Raw genomic sequence first — 16,217 nt, forward strand, 5'->3', positions numbered from 1 at the left:
ATCGAAACGTAACCTACATTTTCTCTTTATAATAAGTGAAACATCTCCGCAAATATGTACCTTCATTTTTGAAATACCTACCTATCTACCTACCTACTTAAAAATTTGTATAAAGCTCGGCGCCAGTATTTGAACGAAATATTATCAAAAAAAAAATAACCTCCGATACTTCATTTTCTCACAATTAGGTATATTTCGGGAAATTCCATTAAAAAATTTATTGTTTATTCGATAATTCGAGGAATCGATTACTTCGAAATCATTATCATTGGAATAAAACGTAGATTATATAAATGTTTCTTCGTGGTTCATGAAATTTGATAACCGACACATAGGTAGGTAAGTATTCTATCATTTTCAATACACACACGTTACATTTTTGTTCACAGAGTCAGACCACACAGCTAAATAAGAGATGGTTGATAATAAAAAATTGACCTACGTTATCGTTCCTCTGTTAACACCAAAGTTCAAATAATTTCCACCTTTTAGCTTCCTATTGAACTTTAAACTCATGCGAAATCATAGCCTCGATCACCACCTAGTTGAATTCATTTCTTCCTTTGATAGAATATATTACAGGTACCTAGTACTTCCGAATAATTTGCTTAGGTAGGTACTGATGTACCGGGTGGACAGAAATATCGTGAACCCCAGAGAATGTTTTTCATTAAAAATACGAGTTGCCAACGTAAAATAGATGCATATGAGGAGCGATATTCCAAAATGCCCTTGATCCATTTTTTTCGAATTGCGTTTAAAAAAAAAAGTCTTCCAAAACGCATTTTGTCCATTTTTATTGAATTTTTTTTTAGCGGTATCTGGTGGATGAAGTGTTTGGAATACCGCTCCTCATATGCTTGATGGAAAGTGATCATCTCAGTCCAACAACGACAACCAATCATATGCTATCATTATTATCATTCACTGTGACCAACCAAAATATTTGGCAGAAAATTTTTTTAGGGGTTCACGATACTTTTGAATGAAATACGGAAAATTTTCTAGGACTAAATCATAGGAGATATCATCAGTCTAAAGAACCAAAAACGTGATAATTGACACACATTTATTGAAGGTAACATAAAAATGATTGTACAGAAAAACACAGCTTAAAATTAATTAATCAGCAAATAAATGTTTTAAAACAGTCACACAGATAAACATAAAATAGAATTGACATGGAATGAAGAATTGACCATTGAAAGGAAAGGGTTTCATTACCTACATAAAATAGAAGAAAATAGTATAAAAAGAAAAAAATAAATAAAATCACAGAAGCGAGAAAAAGCGAGAAAAAAATTGGTCTATGATATTCATACAGCGATGGTATAATTATATACCTTATTTTTGTACCTACGTACTTCGGTATAGCAGTAAATAAGTAGGTATAGGTGTAGGTATACTGGTGAAAATCGTATTGAATAGAAATGAACCGTCTAAATAGGTGGAGGTGCTTTTTTATCAACGTACCTATTTAGAAAAGTCAACGATAAAATACCATAAATTCTCAATTCAAAAGATAACAAATTATATAACTACGCTGAGATTATTCAGAATCGATGGCACGTGAGTCTGTAAAAATAGCACTAAACCACGTGCCCTTACCAGTTATCCATTTCTGCACGGTTCAAAGCGTACAAATTAAGAACGTACCTATTTAATCAAACAATTTATACCCTCCCCGTCTTCAGGTATTTTTGAATTTAAACACAAATCATAGGTACATTATTGCTGACTAATTTTCATTCATCTCCCATGTAATTGATTGGAAATCATCGAAATATACAGTATGTGTAATTTGACAGCGATAAAATCGAAATGCCTCGAGAGTTTACATCAAGTTAAATTTTCAAATGACCTATCATTATACTCGTCTTAGTTTGCTTTAGCGACAAACTATCAGTAGATAATTGTTTACTTAATTCTTTCGTTTCTAACCCTCCCTTCATTTGAACAGGTTCTATTATGACTCAACCTTTGTGCTGTTACAAAATATGTTACTCCTAGGTAACTGCAAAGTAAACCCACCCCTTAACACTATGATAGACGGCGACAAGGTTAAACTAGTTTTTCAGCTCAGTTGTCAACAAGTATTGAAAATGTGAACACCTCGAAATCGCGGCGATTTTTTTTTTCAAGTGTTTTAAAAATAAGATACCTAACGCGAGTTGTAGTGAATCTTTCATGAAAAGATTGAAATACCTAAGTTGTACTCATTACTTTTTGTGGAATATCGATTTGATACAGGTAAATTTTTCTGTACAGTGTGATCGTGTCGATAAAATGATTCCCAAATTAATACGTGCGATGACGAATTAACGAATAAAAAAATCAGTTGAATTTCTAAATAAAAATTGATGAAGTTGATGTGATAAGAGGAATTTTGATGGGAGTTCCAAAGTGAAATGATGACCCTGAGTCCCTGAGATGCAAAGGATATTCAAAAGATAACAAGTTTCTTCAAAATTCATTTTTCATTAATCATTACCAAGGTACCCAAATTTTGTTTAAAATTATACCTAATTTTTGTTTCTGACTTTTTTATTGTACCTACTTATGTAGCTTCGGAAATTATTTTTATTTTTTATTACGGCAAAATTTTAAAAAAAGATAAAATTTAAAATCAACTACAAAAATTCTTAGAAATCTCCTCAAAGGTAATGAAATTTATTTTCTTGGTACATCAATGAGTCATTTCACTTTTTTCTTAAGCACTTTAATGAAATAGGTACTTACTATACTTATCTAAGCTCAAAATATTCTAAACAAATTTTGATTTTTTTTTTCTCTAGAGAATGAGCGTAATAAATCAAATACTTGTAGGTCTCTTTTGGTATTTTAAATAATATAAAAACAATTTCTCCATTCATTATGTTTTGTGTTTGAGGTAGGGTCAAAAATTGATTGGAAATTCAACGGAAAAAATGAAACCAAGTATTCTAAACATTTGAGTTTTTAATGAAGGTGATTTTTCACCACTACAGATACCCTGTTAAGGTTTCTTAAAGTATCTTTACTTTGCTGAAAATTAATAGTCCCTACATAATGTCGTTTCTTGAGCATTACTAAAGGGGTGATCAGGTAGCGAACTTGCCCGTTTAAAATACATATGTAGGTGACTGAATCAAGCCAAATCGAACACACTGCTAGCATAGGTAGGTACTCGTAAATTTGTTTCTTAATTTTTTCACCATAACAAGACCCAGTTTATAAAATGGTAAAAATGAAAAAATAGCACTACCTGAGAGATAATTTGTACTTACTCAGTTATCCAAAAAAAGGCAAAGTAGGTATGTCCATTTTGAAACGTTCCTATCCATTAAAAAAAAAATAAATATCTAGCTACTAAAATTTTATGCGAGGAGATGAGTTAAGTTATTTTAAACACGTCGTTAATGATAATGAATAGGATTCAGCGTTGTTATACGTTTCAGTTTCTGAAAAAATAGAGCAAAAAGTCAACTTCAGTTTCTTTGTTTTTTCAAGTACATACTTACTTAGACACTTGTACCTAATTGAATGTTTTGATTTTAAAGCCTACTGAAGTGATGATCGGAAGACTTTATTTTAAAAAATGAATTTCTGTTGGTTAAAAAATGTAAAAATATTTTTGAAAGGTATAGAATATTCAATATGTTTACGTGGCTACTTTTCAAAAAAAAAGTTCTTGTTTTTTTTTTATTATTATTATTTTTTAGTTTTGTGAAACAGGATTTTGAATTTTAATCAATTCAATTTTTTTCTTTTTCAGCACACTCATGGATTCTTGCATCGTCTACCTCACAATAAGTTTAATGATATTCTCAACATTATGGCAACCAAGGCACACTGCCAGCATTCGTAAATCTAGAATCGCAACCGACTTCGAAGACGACCCAACGTCTCGCAAAATGGTACCCAAATCAGTTTTTATCGCGCCTACATTCGGGTGCCCACCTGGTTACTTGATGAACTATGACAGAAGATGTCTGCAAATTATTCGTATCAGCCTAAATAACCAATACGATTTCATCCTAGCAAGACTAAATTTGAAGACTAATTCAATCAACGAAGATGAAGAAATCTTCGTACGCAATAAAAAAGATATTCAAGAAGACACCGGTGAAATCAGTACAGTACAACCAACTACCAATGCTCTGCGATATAATAATAACGTTAGACCAGTGAAAAATACGAGTAAACGCAAGACAAATAGAATTACGGAAGGACCGGTAAAAATTGACATTCCGATAAGCTAGAAAACATAAAGGCAAAAAGGTAAATAGGCACACTTAATTATGATAATAATTCCTCGAACTTGACTGTTGGAGATGTACAAAATATCTAATATCTACCAATCTTCATCGTATGTATTTTCAGTGAATTTGTTGCCAAACGAAATCGATACCTATAGTTAGTTTCAAAAGAAATCTTTGTGAAGAGCTCTTCAACGCAGAAGAACAATTGCAAACGTGAGTTTGAAATTTAGTAATGTTTAGAGTATTTTTTCAAGATTATACACAGAGACCTACCTACGTTAGACATACTTGTACAAGTATTTTCATTCCAAATGAAACAACAATACCTACTGCGTATCGATATCGATAGCCCAGTGACAGCCGTGACAGGTTATAATGAATGGAAAGAGAGTCGATTATAAGTAAGGTTTACTCTAACATTGTTTTGAGTTCAATTATTGTCAAGTTGGCATTTTAGCCGCATGTGTTGGATTGGAAGGTACAGAAAAATAAGTCGAAATGGCTGACTGAAAATTAGTGTGAAAATTTTCCGAATGATTCTGTCTCAATATTTATTAGGTAGAGATATCTACTCAATCCAACTGTCAAGTCACGAGATTTTTTTTTCCAAAAAAAAAAGAAGAAATACACACAAAACTTAGGCGATTAATATTGAACAAACAATTATAAATAATTAGGAAATGTGTCTATGAATGTAGGTACTTCTAATTATATTAATCAAATTTATTCAATCTCTCAAAAATAATACAATAAAAACAAAAATCGGTAACATCGAATTATTTTATTGTCACTTGCTCAGTAAATTTCTATTCTCTGTGCAATTTTTTTGGAAAAATTACAAAAATTACGCGTGGTAATCAAATTTGAGTCTTGGAAAGCAAAGTTCATTTAAAAATTATTATAGGAACCAAAATTTCGACTTCACTTTCTACAAAATATTTTTAAAAAAATACATAGGTACCTACTTTTGAAAAGCTAGTGAGCATCAATTTGTAAAAGATGCAGGTTTACAGTAATCTTTCAATCAACTTCTAGTTGAAAACATTTCTTATTTTGAAAAAAATACATTTTTATAGCTGAAATCATTGATCATTCTTATTTTTCTCTGCCAAAATTACTGCTCGTTTTCTACATGACGCACTTTTTCCAGTTTTTTTCGTGTAAAAATACACGCTTGATTTTATATTTTGCGGGGTACCTATCCGAGTTCCCTGTGTCGATAACCTCGATTAATTGGAAGTCTACTGTATAATTCATCAAAACAAGTCGTGAGCTTATCAGCAGCTATAAAATTTCAAAGCTGGATTCATTTGTTATGCTACCTAGTTATTTCTAATCAGTTACCAGTCATTTTGTGAAAATTTGAAGTCTTCATCGGGATCAATAAGATAACAACCCTATGTAAATGATGTATAAATAATCGCTCTAGACGAGACGCGTTTGTAATTAATGCACAGTATGTGTAGGTATCTTTAATAATTTTTTATGTTTTTGTGATTTTTTTTCGAAGTTTGGTGTACTAGCTACCTTGTTTCAATTAACTACGATATTCTCGAATGATATCAAGCTTATATCCTAAATGTATTAAAACTAAGTATATATAGTAATAATATTACCTATATCGGAAGACATAATTCATACAAATATCTGTGATAAAATGCACAATAAAGGAATTCTTTTCAGTTATTGTTCTCACAATCAATTTTTATAAATATCTTACTACCTAGCAGAAGAAAGAAGGATATCTACTCGTAATTACATAAAATTATCAAACACATATAGCAAGAAATGTTGGTTATTCTCATGACAATCGCTAACTTTGACATGGACTAATAGGAATTCTACTTACGATTATGTAGGTAGGTAGGTACATCTGCTTCTGAAGACCACCGGAAACATACATACATATCTAAATTTTACTACAAATACGCGTGATACGAAGCAAAAATACACACCTGTAAAAAAAATAAATAAAAGTAATTTCTACAATTTCTTCGTTGAATGGGTAGGTAACTACTTTAGAATAAATCAGATATCAGGATACTGCCTACATGACGAACGCAGGGTTCTTCATAAAATTCCCTTCCCTTCACAATTTTCCATCAAATTAAAGATGGATATTGATATTTATTGTTTTTCATTAACGCGAACAATTATTAGGATTCTGCGAAAACTATTAAATCAATCAAGATTTACCTACTTCCAAAATTAAATGAAAGCTTTGGGTAGCAGATGAAGATTAAGCGGAAATTAAAATTCGGGAATTTAATTTCACTTGAAAAATTATTGTTGCGAGACCTTTCAGCTAGATCCGATGCAGATGTTATGCTTGATAAAGCGAGAGGTGAAGCATTTTTTTCTGCCAAAAACGAAAACATGTTGTTTCAATTCGTCATTGCATTCATAATGACAATTAAAATTGAGTACCTCTACCTACCAACTAATTTTTAACATAACTGCATTCGTCAAACAACTTGTTGTTTTAGGGCCTTTTTCTCAATGTTTCAATTTTTTGTTAGTTTTTCGGTGTTGAAAAAAATGATTAATATTTTATTTTTTAATAGGTATCAGAGAAAAAGGTACCTACCGGCTACGTACGAGCTATTTCCTGTCATTTTGACAACATAATCAAAATACTTATTTTCATTCTTAAGTGGATTACATTGTAACTAAAATTGTCTCAAATTTACAAATTTTTTGTTTTTAATTTTTTAATTTCTTTTTCAAAATAGAAAAATGATTTAATTCTTTGGTATTTCAGTGAAAAATCAAAAGATAATTAGTGACGAGTAGTTTGTCAAATGATTACTTTTTCAATATTCTAGAAAATTCATTTTTTCTTTTAAAATAGGCATGAATAGTTGGGATTTTTTTGTTGAAATTTCAAAACTGAGAAAAATATAGGTAGGTACTTTAGAGCTTATCTGTTTACTTTTATTTTCAATTATGATTATTTTTTTTATTTTTTTCAAATGAAAAAATAATTCAATTTTTTGGCATTTTAATGAATACCTACCTATTAAAAGATTATTATTATTTTGCCAAATGTTAAGGTTCTTTTTCAATTTTTTTTAACATCAATTTTTTTCTTTAAGAACAAGAAAGAATTCAATTTTTATTTTTTTTCCAGAAATTTCAAAGCTCAGGAAAAAAGGTTTGCTTATATGTACATTGTGCAATACCTCCCTACCAAACCAAAATATACCTACTGCTTCGATTTTTGAGCATAATACTAACTTCTCTCTCTCTCTCTCTCCTCTTTTTTTTTTTGAGAAATTGGAGAAAAATAATTGAACTTTCAACAGTTATACCTAATAAAATTAAAGAATTTTTATGAAAAATTTAATTAAAATGGAAAAACACGCGAAAGAGGATTTCTCCAAAATATGAAAAATCTATGTAAGTAAAGTAAATGTAAATTATGAACATTTTTTAGAGCTTACTTTTAATGAAAGTGCCTATGTATGTGCAGTAGAATCCGCTAATCAAAAAGCCGGTTAATGTTATCAAAAAACATTACTCAAAAATGTCTACCTATTAAAAATTGGAAACCAGACAAGCAGGTATTATTCTTGATATTTAGGTGAAAGGACAGCCTTTAATCGTTATTTTCATGCAGGTGACCTATTCACGTTTTCATGATTCGAAATGAACGAAATATGGAAATAACAAAAAAACAATCGCGAGTTTATAATAAAGGAAGTTTTTTTTAAACCTGACAACGAACGTGGGTAGGTAGAAAGGTAGGTAGCTATAAATTCATTCAACATAATTATGTATGGGTTATTTCGCTATTTGAAATTCGAGCAGCAGGGAAAACTCATAAAAATACGCGGTAAAAAATAATGAAAAAATCAAAAGGAACTGAAAAACGGGCGATTTAAGCGAACACATATATATGTACTACGAGTATATGTATAGGTGATTCAATCAAGCAAAAAATTCTATCCGTTTTGAAATCCGTTATACACAAATAAAGCGAAAATGTTGCATACCATTTGCCAAAATGAAGGCACAGTTGGGTATTGGATAACGTATAAAACGTGAAGGTAGGTAAATGTGGAATAAAACGGAAGTGTTTTTTTATAGGTCCATGGTTAATTTCAACAAAAAACGAGGAAATCTTTGAAATGTGTTAACAAAAATTTATAACGGCGGTGCGATTTTACTGGTCTGAAAAAAGTTGACGTTTGTTTTGTGGTATTTTTTCCACTTGTGCATACCTACTATCTAAGTACCTTACCTAATACCAATACCTTTACCTACCTATAAACGTTTAAACATACGGCTCACCATCGCACACGGTCTGGGCTGATTATAGTATCTTTTGTATCATAGCGTTTCATTCGCAAAAACGCTTTTTTTTTTTTTTTTTTTTTTTTTTTTTTTTTTTAAGTCGGTTGTGCTTTGTATGTAGTGGATACAGTAAGTTAAGGGTATAAATTAACAATGATATAGCGAGGGGTTATACATGATTACCATTAGGCATTGCGTGGTATTTAGGTTAGTTTATAAACCAAGCGAACATAAAAGATTCTAGGTATGACAGAAAAAGATCTAAAATCGTGCCTATTCCTTTATTCATTGAAGAAAGGCAAAAACTCCGCAAATCATTCGCAAAAAAAGTAAATAGACAGCATATAATGGAGAAATTCCTTTACATTGTTTGACATGAGTGTGATTCAGAGATCTTTTTAAAAAGAGCAATTTCTCCTAACTTTAAAACAAGGGTGAAATGGTGACCATTTTTTTGGACTCGCAAGATTTTTTTTTCTTAAAAAAAAAAAACGATTTCTCCGAAATTCAAAAACAAGGATGAAATGATGGATTTTTTCCCTCGACTTTGCTCGATAAAAGATAAATTAACAAAAAAAAAATCGATCACAAAAGAAATCGATGAAAGAGGGAGAAAAGGCGAAACTGGTCATTAGGTATCAATGCGGTGAGGAGGGGGAGGGGAGTGTTTTGAGATATTTTTTTGGTACACGAAAGTAAAAAATTCAACAGAAAAAAAAACATTCAGAAATATCCACAAAAAATGTAATAAATAAAGGATGAAATGATTCTTGATGCAGCTCTTACTCTTACCGCAAGGAATCGCAATCGTTTAATACGAGTAAGTACAGAGCAGATTTGAGATAATCAGCTTTTAATTATTTGAAGAATCACGAAAAAACAGCTAACGATGAAGAAAATGATAATAAATGATAACTAGCAATTTTTCATGCAGTGGAGGATATATTTGAAGGGCTAATTGTAAAAGTCGCCTTAGTCATTTTTTTGTTCACACAACTTTAAACATTTTTTTTTTCATATTTAAACAATTTTAAAGGGAAAAATGAGTATTGTAATGCATTCCGGGATAGTTGAAGATGTTTTTTTAATACTTGACCATGAAGTTTTTGTTTTTACATTATCACTGAAGCAGGACAACAACGTTTTCATTGATTTGTACAAAAATCACTGCTGACTAAGGCGACTTTCACAATTAGCCCTTCATTTAGAGTCAATTTCGTCTCATATAGGATGGGAAAAGACAACTGCGTGCCCTAAAATATCATGCGACATTTCATTTTCGGAGTGGAAGAACTTGAAAAAGGTTCAGACTTCATGTCTTACCAAAAAAATCAGAATACGTGACACCACCGGGCCCTAACCAAATTTGCTTCAATTACCCACCTATTCCAAAATCAAAATTTAATTTTTCAGATCAAGTTTTTGGAAATTTCTCATTCATACCAGTACCCTATTCCCTTCCTCAATATAATTTCTCTCATAAAGCAAGAGGTATTCTGAAGAAAAATCCTACGTCTAGCGAATAAAATTTAACGGAAATAAAATTCTAGTTAAACATGAACTTCAAGCTGTACCTTGCACAGGTACGTTTTCACTTGATAATTCTATGTATAATGTGCTTCGCAAATAATCTATTTAACGTATACGTAACTTGAATTTATCTAACGAACAAAGATTATACGTAGTTACTAGACTAGATTTTGTTCACTTGTCAAGCCCATTTAACCTCTTATTTCTCGTCGATTTTTCAAAACTAATTATTGCATAACACAAGGTACATTTCCACTTCTGATCACAAAATGTAATTCGTGGCATTTACGATGATTTTATACGAACACGTTTGATTTTCGACACGTGATAGTTACACCAATCGGTTCTTTGAAACATATTGCATTAAATGTAATTAATTGTGGAAAGCAAGATGGAATTTAACAAGTCTCTCGTCGATAAATGATAAAAACAAACAATATTCAACCAAGTATTTTTCCATTGTAAGAGCTCATTAATCGGTGATCAACGTAGAATCAAGGTAGGATTTCATATACCTTGCCACATTTTTCTGGGTAGCCACGAAATCAGAGAAAAATATCATTAGCGTACGAAAAATATCTAGATTGATTACGAAAAAGACTTGAATTTACTGCAAAATGTAAGCATCTATTCCAGATGAAGACATACGAGACGTTTCGGAAATCCGCGAATATAAATAAGTACCTAGGTAACAATTATGAAAAATGGACGATCGTTCGACGAAGTGCCAGTATAGACAAAGGAAATGAAAAGTTTTCGCAAAGTGCTATCATCTGTATGAATTGTAAATGTGTGTTTCAACAGCAGTGATAATTTTAGAAGTGTTTTTACAATTACTCGTAATTCGTACTATTAAAATGAAATAATATTGAAAGTACAGCTCGCGAAATTCTTGCGCAATTATAATAATGAGTGATATCGATTTTTTTTAAAAATAAAAATACTCTCGTGATTTCATATCATCCATGAAGGAAAATAAATAAGATTTATAGGTGTTGCCAATTACGCCGAAGAACAAGGAGCAGTTCAGCATTCCACAAGGCAGGCAAATTTTCAAGAGTTCCAAGGTATACGTTAACGTTCCAATCATAAATTTAATAATGTAGTTGGGGGAATTTCCATGTAATTAATTACGAATAGGCTACTAATGTTTTTGTCAAAAAGCGACGTTCATTGTTACCTGATAACTTTGAAAGATATTTCTGAGTGATAATCACACATCACACATTGAGAAATAAGTATTACTGAAGATTCCAAAAAACGTCGGGATAGTTTCGAAAACGTTCAAAGAAATCCCATATCACTAATAGAGTATGATTTGATGGTCAGATAAATAAAATATTACAAGACACGAGCTGAATATAATCCCGCGACGAATAGAAGACGAGAAATTGAGGGACATAATGAAAAATAAAAGCAAGAAACAATTTGATAGGTTCTGCAGAAAACATTTTATTTTTTCCATTAGACTTTTTACTCGTAAATCCCTTTTTAAATGCTTATTGCTTACTATGTACATTCAGAACGAAGCGTACACTTACCTATCTACCTAACAAAATTGCGAATTTGAAACATCGAGATGTTGGTAATTTTCTAAATTTTTCATTCTATGCATGCCTTTAAATTTATCGCGTGTTATGAGAGAAAAAAAATAAATACTACTCGTAAAAAAGGTACTAGTACGATGTTTACGTGCGCGAAAAAACGGTTCAGCAGATGTAAACATTTATATAGAGGTAAAAGATGAGGTAATTTTACAGAATGAATCGTTTAGAAACCAATAAATTTGTAATAAAGTGTAAATATTTGCAAAATCAATGAAAATTGAAGAAATCCAACGACGTAATTGAACTCTCGAACAGAAATTTCCCAAATGTTTCTTGGTGTTTCTCTCGTTCCATTTATTAACTTCGTTTGGATGGAAAAATCGAAGACCTTGTTCCATAACACCGTGAATAATTGAGCTCATAGCTTCAATATTGTACACGTCTAAATAAATCGTTATTCGTATTTACTCTTCTTCAATCAGCGAAAAATTCATTACAGGTTGCTTTAGAAATTTAATTTGAAATCAAACAAATTACCGCGCTCCCTTTCTCATCTAGAAATGACACCGATTGAAGTTTTCAATTCCCACGTTCTTTACGTAAAGACAACGTCGAAGTGAAAAATTAATTAATAAAGAATAATCGGGTTTTTATACTAAAAAAAAAAAAAAAATGCTGATAGAATGCGTTAAATTTTTTCCAGGGTGAAAAGGAAATGGTTCGAAATTCTAAAAATATGATAAAACTATAAAAAGCGAAAACATTTGATTTATCGAGATGAAATACAGGAAAACAAATTAGATAGGTAGGTAGGTACCGTGCGTATAAGCAAAGTTAGCGAAGACGTCAATACTTGTTTCAGGAGAAATATAAGGGAAATAAATTTGTTGTGCACGATGCTTTATTGATTTTTCAACGAAACATTTGAAAAATGTCACAAAGGTATTTCTGTACGAATCAAATTAAAAATAATCGAACAACTACCGAAAATAATGGAAAATTAATAAAATTAGAATCACAAGAGGCTCATTTTATTCGTTAATAATTTTAAATTCTAAAGAGATTTTTTCATTATGTCTACATATTTTCACAAGTAGCAGTAATTCTGTTCGCCTTGAAATTGCGATTAGACTACTTCTCAAACGATCGAAAGTTTCAGTATATAAGAATTGCATCCTTGTAGTTTTCGTTTATCAAACTCCGCAGGGAGTTTTATTTCAATTTTTTTCATTTGGTTTTGCACTCGAAACATGACGAATTACCGGTAGAAAAATCTAACCCTTCCAACAAAGCAAATTTATCAACTTTTTCAACGATGAATTATGAAATTTTGAGAGAAAAATGTACTCAATGGAATTTTCCTCGCGACTTGGGAATAATTCATTTTATTAACAGTCTACAATATGAATTATGCTAATTTTTTGTAACAAAAAAAAATGAATATCTAAAAAATTAAAGCAAAAAAATACAGTCTAGTGATTTTATAACAGATGTGAGAGCTCATAAATAAAATAAAAAACTAATTCAATAAACTGAACGAGGCATACTTGAATTTACTATTTTTCTAGAGAAATACGCTTAAATCATCAGATAAAATAAAATTACCGATAGTTTCATTCAATCGAAATAAGATATCTTTGCATTTCAACAGCATACTTACCTACTACCAGTAATTATTTTTACTCAATAATTAACTAGAAAATATTATTATTGCAGTAACATACTCAAGTCAACTGTCAAGTAAACACTCAACAAGTTGACAAGCTTGAACAAAAATAAAATGGTAATGAGCGAGGCAACTGATGGACCAACAGCACATAAGCTTGTATTTACTACACACAAACGCAAAAAACGTAATAAAACTAATTGTTTTTTAAAAACAAGCAACCAGAAAATACATTAACTACGCTAATATTGAAGTTTTCAACTTCAGCAGATAACGAAATATAGAATTATGTGAGGAAGAATCTTCATAATAACTTAAACAACATGGTAAAAAACATGAAAATTTACCTTTGATGCGCATAACAAAGGACTGGGACACCAAAGCGATAAAATTAATTAAAGTTGTGTGCAGTAGTAATCTCCGGTAAGTATGTATTATTTTTTCAATAGACGTTTAATGTCTTTGTTTTGCCTTTCTATATTGATATCAGCCTTTTCAGTTTTACTGATAACGTCCTCCAACAGATGATTCTGCGAATCCAATTCCTGACCTAAGCCTTCGGCGAGACCTTTGCCAAAACAAATTATGAAATCAATATCGCATATCAGAGTAAACTATAATTTTACAAAAAATCATACCTTTGAGTCGTCCTAGTGAATTAACCATTTCATCTAAGTTACGATCCAGGGCATCTTGAAAATCGGCTGACTCAGTGGAAGACTTACTTTGACTAGAAGAAATGCCTCTAATACGTAATGCTACGAACAAAACAGAGATTCAAGTGTTAGAACATTCGCAGCTTATGATTCAGCGTAGATAGTTGCATCGTACCTGGATGCTCATCTGCATCAATATTTGTACTAGCATGTTCTAATGCATTTTGCAAATGTCTACGTGATCTCGGAGTAGCGTCCATAGACACCGATCTTGGAGTTCTTACTGGTGCGCGTCCTTCTTTTTCTTTATCATCCGTTGATTTTCTGCTTGTCCAGTAATTTTTTAGACTACCAAAAATGCTCTACAATCGAAGTCGATGAATAATAATTAATTCACTATGTTTGAACACAAAATCTGTAGCGTTACATAGGTAATCCAACAGTATAGTTACCGATATTCCCTGAATATGTTTGCTGCTAGAGTGCAAATTTTCATTTATTTCATTCAAACGTGCATCCGTGTTTTCAAGCTGTTCTCTCTGCCTGTTCAATTCCTGAAGAAATAAACAGGAAACGTGTAATTTATAGTACTCATCAATCGACCGCTTACGAAATTACGTATGCGAACTATTTAATTGAATCAGGTATTCAAGTTCACAATTAGCGCAGGCAAATTGTGAATTTTGCTACAATGATTAAGCAGTTACAGTATTTTTAAAGGTAGTGAAACGAGAGATTTACTTCAGCAGTAGCGATGCCAACATCTTCGGAATCACGTAATAAACTTAGAGACCTGTGAGTGGATTCCAATGTTCTGCTCTCAATTTCCGCCCTTCGATTGAGTAATTGAGTTTTCTGATCCTGTAGACTGTCGTATCTCTGTTGATAAGTAGCTTTACTTGAAGAATCTGTTGATATTCCCATGTTTCTTCCATATGGGCCGAATGATTTCGAAGATCTTGATGCATTCAAAAAAGTATCATCATCCACGTCGTCATCGGCTTCGTATGCAGTTGCAGATCGCGAACTCGAGGAAAATCGCTTCTTCATCATTCCGCGCTTTTTCACAAACTCATTTCGCAAAACCACTGCATAATCTTCAACGCACAACTGAAATTTGCTGAACACAACCCTATGAGATAAATATGTTGAAAGAGATGAATGAATGAAAGGAGAAAAACACAACAAGAATAATGCAGGTGAGGTGACTCAAAATTTTCCCAAAATTGAAGGACTTGTAGTATCAATCGTTGCCGGTAGGGTACGCTAAGAGAATCGCGCTCTTTTTAGTTTTTTTATTTTTTTCAGAACTTTTACAATTTTTTTAAAATTCTAATTTATGGATTTTAAGCCCTAAAAGCTGACAAAGCTGTTGCTGCTTGCTGTTATATTATTTTGAGAAAATGAAAATTTTTAAATTTAAAAAAAAAAAAATAATAAACTGCGTTCCTTATACTAGTCACTTCGCCACTCACCGAGAGCGCGTTAGCTGCCTGTGTTGTTTACATTTTCAAAAGCGATTTTTCTTTTTGAACGCGGGATGCGTAACAAATCACAATATTAGATGGCTTAAATGATTCTTTTTCTGACGCATCCGTTGCATCCGTTCACTGATGATCCGATCCAACACGGCTCTTATCTTATCAAATTTTTAATTTGAATGAAAAATTTGAAAAATGAAAAATTGAAAATTCGGACCTCCACGTTCCCCAGAGCGCGCTAGCATTCGTGGTACGTGATTGGTCAGTGATATTCTGTGCTCTTAGGTGCTTATCAAAACGGGACTTTTTATCACAAACTTCGGCGATTTCAAATTCGATGTTATATTTCCATTATTTCACATTGAATAAAACTAAATTTACGTATAGAGAATTGCTTTGCGATCGTGCTATCGAGTAAATGTTGTGGTGAATTAAAATAACACTTGCAATGTTGGCGTTGGCAGTACTGGGAGTAATCTCAGCTTCGATGCGATACTTACCTGGCTGTTCTTCTTATCCGGGTGCTCTCCTGTTTACTACCTCGTTGATTTAGTTTATAGACGCGACTTCGATGATATTCTTGATTGATGATATTTTTATACTTTTATAACGAATATATTTCCGTTTATTTCTCGATGTGTTTATTATTATTCGAATATACGATTAGTCCTACATGGTAGACAGAAGCGTAGGTTTCGATTCGTTGCTTGTTTTTTAACATTTCGGTAGTGATTGTGTACTTGTGTAAACTTCATTCGGACAAGATGGAGGCTATAATAAATCCTATAGTGGATCGTATC

The 16,217-nt window shown here is 31.7% G+C and overlaps 1 protein-coding gene across 3 annotated transcripts; it reads right to left on the reverse strand.

The window, feature by feature from the left end:
• Positions 1–1,055: 1,055 nt before the first annotated feature.
• LOC135832317 (synaptosomal-associated protein 29-like) lies at positions 1,056–15,122 on the reverse strand. Of its 3 annotated transcripts, none has more exons than XR_010556294.1 (6): positions 14,678–15,122; positions 14,389–14,490; positions 14,112–14,298; positions 13,919–14,038; positions 13,628–13,848; positions 1,056–6,196 (listed from the first exon to the last, which is right to left on the reverse strand). XR_010556294.1 is itself a non-coding variant. In XM_065345488.1 (5 exons), exons 1-5 carry the CDS (start codon positions 14,987–14,989, stop codon positions 13,715–13,717), a joined length of 855 nt encoding a protein of 284 aa, XP_065201560.1. In that variant the 5' UTR covers positions 14,990–15,120; the 3' UTR covers positions 13,415–13,714. The 3 variants fall into 3 exon arrangements, 1 of the variants encoding a protein (XP_065201560.1); XR_010556295.1 differs by lacking the exon at positions 1,056–6,196 and adding an exon at positions 13,415–13,446; XM_065345488.1 differs by lacking the exon at positions 1,056–6,196 and having other exon boundaries at positions 13,415–13,848; positions 14,678–15,120.
• Between the last annotated feature and the right edge of the window lie 1,095 nt (positions 15,123–16,217).

This window comes from Planococcus citri, chromosome 1 (assembly GCF_950023065.1).
Source record: "Planococcus citri chromosome 1, ihPlaCitr1.1, whole genome shotgun sequence".
Lineage (NCBI taxonomy): Eukaryota > Metazoa > Arthropoda > Insecta > Hemiptera > Pseudococcidae > Planococcus > Planococcus citri.

What these genes read in the sequence shown, in the direction of transcription:
- LOC135832317 (XM_065345488.1), bottom strand. Translation starts at nt 14,989, where the DNA reads ATGATGAAGAAGCGATTTTCCTCGAGTTCGCGATCTGCAACTGCATAC. An exon ending in TTGGCATCGCTACTGCTGAA is followed by an intron (nt 14,491 to 14,677) that starts GTAAATCTCTCG and finishes TTATTTCTTCAG; the next exon opens with GAATTGAACAGGCAGAGAGA. An exon ending in TTCACTAGGACGACTCAAAG is followed by an intron (nt 13,849 to 13,918) that starts GTATGATTTTTT and finishes GTTTTGGCAAAG; the next exon opens with GTCTCGCCGAAGGCTTAGGT.